This window comes from Panulirus ornatus, chromosome 63 (genome assembly GCF_036320965.1).
Source record: "Panulirus ornatus isolate Po-2019 chromosome 63, ASM3632096v1, whole genome shotgun sequence".
In the NCBI taxonomy this organism is placed as follows: Eukaryota; Metazoa; Arthropoda; class Malacostraca; order Decapoda; family Palinuridae; genus Panulirus; species Panulirus ornatus.
In genome coordinates, this window is record NC_092286.1 from 21542725 (window position 1) to 21548724 (window position 6000).

Consider the following 6000-nt stretch of genomic DNA (forward strand, 5'->3'; position numbering starts at 1 on the left):
CTCCATCACTCCGACGCTATCAAAATCATTCCATCATCACTCGATCGTGATCAGTACTCTTACCATCTTTCATAGTTTTTCTAATTGTCATTTACTTCTAGGAAATGCTGTCTGCATAGAATTTCAATATTTTCTCCATTTGCTTCTTAATATCATAAACAGTTGATGAACCAATACTGTGTAGATGTCACACAGCTTACACACCGAAATACCACGGTCCATTTTATCAACAATTCTACTTTATCTTGGATTGATACAGACTGTTGTTTACGTTTGACACCATGACTGACACTCTCATATGTCTTAGAAGCCATGGCTAGGGTTAAATTTAAGCAAAATAAGCTAAGAATCTCACAGAATTGCTGTATCACCATCAACAAGTGCAGTGTAAAGAATGTAAATAAGCATGCCCTACACACAATGCCATCTGTGGCCGCCCAGTAAACTAGTCTGGTGACTACAGTAATTTCAAGTTCCTCATGTAATTCTGTCCGGATTAAAGGAGGTGACGAACCATCAGCTGCCGGAAACTCGGTGGTGCACCTATACCAACAATGTTCCTTATGGCACTCCACATTCTGAGGCTTGGCCATTAATCATAACTGTTTACAGCCAGTCAACTAATTTCTAATCCACTGAAGTACGACCCCAGCAATGCCATGTGACTTCATTTTTGCTAGTAACCTGTGATGTGGAACATTATTGAAAGTAGTCTGAAAACACAGACAGATAACATCAACTGCTTTACTTTCATCATACATGCTGATTATATCATAAAAGAAATCAAGCAGCTTTGTTGGACATCAGCAATTTCATCGAAAACCATGCTGAGAAAATTGTACACAGCCAAGGGGATAAAGGTGAGTGTTCATACTACAAAGGCATAAGTATGTCAAATACTCCTGGAAAATTGTATGGGAGGGTATTGATTGAGAGGGTGAAGGCATGTACAGAACATCTGACTGAGGAGGAGCAGTGTGGTTTCAGAAGTGGTAGAGGATGTGTGGATCAGGTGTTTGCTTTGATGAATGTGTTTGCTTTGAAGAATGTGTGTGACTTAGAAAAACAGATGGATCATGTTTATTAAGTGGTAGTCTTCTAAATAGTCTACAATTCTATCTTAAAAGATGGATTCCATGTTAAGCTAATGTGACAATAATTTCCGGGCAGTGACTTTTGACTTTTGAATACAGTTGTTACACTGGCAAACTACCATTTTTCCCAAAGCAAGTAGCTCAGGGAAAAGGGCAGTCAAGGGCTAAACTCTCATATTTTGCCTCTTTCACTATTCTCAGATAGAACTTTATCAGGGCCTACCATTTTATCTATTTTCATTCTGTTCATTGTGGAAAGTAGGTCTTTGGCTTTTATGTCAATCTGTTGGAGAATGTTTCCCTCTTTTGTCAATGAAACTGGATTCAGGAAATGGGTTGTGTCTCCGAATGTAAGCACATGCAAAAAAGTCATATAATATTCTTGCCATGGCTTCGTCTTGAACTAACTCACCATTTTCCATACTTAATGGACCTATTTACTTGGTAATAACTCTCATGCTTCTAACACAACCATAAAACTCCTGAGGGTTTCTTTTGACATCTTCAGTAATATGTGCTTCCTTTTGATTGATGTTTACTTTGTCATATTACTCTCTCACTTTCTCAAAGCAAATTTCCATAACTTACTCTATCATGTTGGTTATTGGATTCCTTGAGTTTCTTATGAGCTACTTTCTTACACAACTTACACTATTTCATTTCATCGTTCTATCACTTTGGTTTCATTTTAGAAATAAGCCGTCTACTACACAATGCTACATATGTTCCCTAAGTTGCTTTGAAAGTTTTACTGAAGCTTTTTCAAGCTTCATTCATGTCATTTCATTGACCATGTAATCCCAGGTTTGCCTGTCTAGAGCAATAAGATCATTTAAATGTGCATGTTGAAATTGGGTATTCATTTGCAACTGATACGTTGACCAACATGACATGCAGTGTTGAAAGCAACCTTAAAAGTATCTGTTGGTGATCACTTGTATCAAACTCTTCTTCAACTTCAACATTATTAACAAGATCCTCATTTACAGTTAGAACTAAATCTCATATAGTTCTCATATATTCTTGTCACAGGTAGAGTCCAAGCCCAAAGCTACTGGAAAGGGCCTCCCCCTACTTACAGCCTGGTATGTTAAAATCTCGTACTATGATAAAATCTAGTTCATTACAAATTTCTGCTAATTGATCATAAAATATTCTGTCTAGGCCTGAGACATCTATGGATAAATGGTGGAATCAAACATCAACTGCAAATCTAAATAAAGGAAAAAACCAATAAATTGTCAACTGACAGTAATAGCATTAAATTATGCATCAAGTGATGACCATTGCAGTTTAATTAATAAAGCAACATATTAGTAGGACATCTATCTATCCATATCTCTGATGCCTGCAGCCTTCTGGAACTCCCCCAAGGGGGTGGTCATGGTAACAGAGTCTCCGTAATAAGTGAACTCCAGTGCCACTTCTTAGTCTTTAATGCCTCACTCTTAACAGGCCACTGGCAAGGGGAGAGTTTAGCAGTGTTAGTCGAGGCTCCTAACTAAAGTTCATACTGACTACTTCTACCTAACGCTCCCACCTAATGTTCTCGCCAACTACTTCTACCAAATATTTCTACCTAAAGCTCTTACTTATATGCTCCTACCTATTACTTCCATTTACTGCTCCTAACATTTTGCCAAAAGGCAGGGCTAGCACATAGCACTCACCACAAGAAAATCTAGAGTTACCAAGAATGAGCTGTGTGAGTTAAGTGTTGTCAAGCATCATTTGTAACAAGGAGAGACTGTACGTTTCTGGACAGAATGCCAGTAGTCCAAGTGTGGGTGAGGCAGAAAAAAAAGACAGCTACCTGGGTCACGAATGGAATTTGACAACAACTGAAGTGCTGGTTCACAATGTAGCCGTCACTTTCCCTCCCCATACCCAGACGGATACTACTGGTACTATACCTCCCTGGTCATTGGCTGTCTACCAACTATTCCCTACTTTAGCAATATATTTCTAACAATAAAAAATCAAGAAAAAATTCATTGATGTACAATACCTGATTAGGAGAACTCTGTCACTGCAAAATGAAGATGTGAGCAAGTCAGGGTAGCCATTTCCATCAAGATCCATACCACCACTCAAAGAATATCCAAATGCATTATATGATATTCCAGGTATCTGCTCAGAAACGATAACCTAAAAGAAGAAAGTGAAAAAGAACTAAAAATTTGCAAAAACAGCATCACAAAAATTCATTAGGACCTGAATTCAATCACAGCACATTACAACATTAACATTTTACCAACTACAGTTCAAGCAAAACCGTAGGAATAACAAATACTTGACAAAGAAACCAAAAGAATACCAAAAAGTCATCTTCAACATTTATGTAAATTTATGAATGTGTACATGTGTATATATGTATATGTCTGTCACTGTATATGTATGTATATGTAGTGTGCATGTATGTGTGTTTATGCTATATTTTTTTTTTCACACTATTCGCTATTTCCCGCGATAGCGAGGTAGCATTAAGAACAGAGGACTGGGCCTTTGAGGGAATATCCTCACCTGGCCCTCTTCTCTGTTCCTTCTTTTGGAAAAAAAAAAAAAAGAAAAAAAAAAAAACGAGAGGGGATGATTTCCAGCCCCCCGCTCCCTTCCCTTTTAGTCGCCTTCTACGACACGCAGGGAATACGTGGGAAGTATTCTTTCTCCCCTATCCCCTATATATATATATATATATTATATATTTTATTATACTTTGTCGCTGTCTGCCGCGTTTGCGAGGTAGCGCAAGGAAACAGACGAAAGAAATGGCCCAACCCCCCCCCCATACACATGTATATACATACGTCCACACACGCAAATATACATACCTACACAGCTTTTCCATGGTTTACCCCAGACGCTTCACATGCCTTGATTCAATCCACTGACAGCACGTCAACCCCGGTATACCACATCGCTCCAATTCACTCTATTCCTTGCCCTCCTTTCACCCTCCTGCATGTTCAGGCCCCGATCACACAAAATCTCCTTCACTCCATCTTTCCACCTCCAATTTGGTCTCCCTCTTCTCCTCGTTCCCTCCACCTCCGACACATATATCCTCTTGGTCAATCTTTCCTCACTCATTCTCTCCATGTGACCAAACCACTTCAAAACACCCTCTTCTGCTCTCTCAACCACGCTCTTTTTATTTCCACACATCTCTCTTACCCTTACGTTACTCACTCGATCAAACCACCTCACACCACACATTGTCCTCAAACATCTCATTTCCAGCACATCCATCCTCCTGCGCACAACTCTATCCATAGCCCACGCCTCGCAACCATACAACATTGTTAGAAACACTATTCCTTCAAACATACCCATTTTTGCTTTCCGAGATAATGTTCTCGACTTCCACACATTCTTCAAGGCCCCCAGAATTTTCGCCCCCTCCCCCACCCTATGATCCACTTCCGCTTCCATGGTTCCATCCGCTGCCAGATCCACTCCCAGATATCTAAAACACTTCACTTCCTCCAGTTCTTCTCCACTCAAACTCACCTCCCAATTGACTTGACCCTCAACCCTACTGTACCTAATAACCTTGCTCTTATTCACATTTACTCTTAAATTTCTTCTTTCACACACTTTACCAAACTCAGTCACCAGCTTCTGCAGTTTCTTACATGAATCAGCGAACAACAACTGACTCACTTTCCAAGCTCTCTCATCCACAACAGACTGCATACTTGCCCCTCTTTCCAAAACTCTTGCATTCACCTCCCTAACAACCCCATCCATAAACAAATTAAACAACCATGGAGACATCACACACCCCTGCCGCAAACCTACATTCACTGAGAACCAATCACTTTCCTCTCTTCCTACACGTACACATGCCTTACATCCTCGATAAAAACTTTTCACTGCTTCTAACAACTTGCCTCCCACACCATATATTCTTAATACCTTCCACAGAGCATCTCTATCAACTCTATCATATGCCTTCTCTAGATCCATAAATGCTACATACAAATCCATTTGCTTTTCTAAGTATTTCTCACATACATTCTTCAAAGCAAACACCTGATCCACACATCCTCTACCACTTCTGAAACCACACTGCTCTTCCCCAATCTGATGCTCTGTACATGCCTTCACCCTCTCAATCAATACCCTCCCATATAATTTACCAGGAATACTCAACAAACTTATACCTCTGTAATTTGAGCACTCACTCTTATCCCCTTTGCCTTTGTACAATGGCACTATGCACGCATTCCGCCAATCCTCAGGCACCTCACCATGAGTCATACATACATTAAATAACCTTACCAACCAGTCAACAATACAGTCACCCCCTTTTTTAATAAATTCCACTGCAATACCATCCAAACCTGCTGCCTTGCCGGCTTTCATCTTCCGCAAAGCTTTCACTACCTCTTCTCTGTTTACCAAATCATTTTCCCTAACCCTCTCACTTTGCACACCACCTCGACCAGAACACCCTATATCTGCCACTCTATCATCAAACACATTCAACAAACCTTCAAAATACTCACTCCATCTCCTTCTCACATCACCACTACTTGTTATCACCTCCCCATTTGCGCCCTTCACTGAAGTTCCCATTTGCTCCCTTGTCTTACGCACTTTATTTACCTCCTTCCAGAACATCTTTTTATTCTCCCTAAAATTTAATGATACTCTCTCACCCCAACTCTCATTTGCCCTTTTTTTCACCTCTTGCACCTTTCTCTTGACCTCCTGTCTCTTTCTTTTATACATCTCCCACTCAACTGCATTTTTTCCCTGCAAAAACGATCCAAATGCCTCTCTCTTCTCTTTCACTAATACTCTGACTTCTTCCACCCACCACTCACTACCCTTTCTAATCAACCCACCTCCCACTCTTCTCATGCCACAAGCATCTTTTGCGCAATCCATCACTGATTCC

At 40.2% G+C, this 6000-nt stretch overlaps 1 protein-coding gene across 1 annotated transcript in view; it reads right to left on the bottom strand.

Moving 5' to 3' along the window:
• LOC139745968 (uncharacterized) overlaps positions 1-3268 on the bottom strand; it is a 172783-nt gene extending 169515 nt beyond the window's left edge. Inside the window, exon 1 of the mRNA XM_071656708.1 lies at positions 3103-3268. Coding sequence (XP_071512809.1) covers positions 3103-3176 — 74 coding nt within the window. The 5' untranslated portion in view covers positions 3177-3268. The remainder of the gene's footprint in view (positions 1-3102) is intronic.
• Between the last annotated feature and the right edge of the window lie 2732 nt (positions 3269-6000).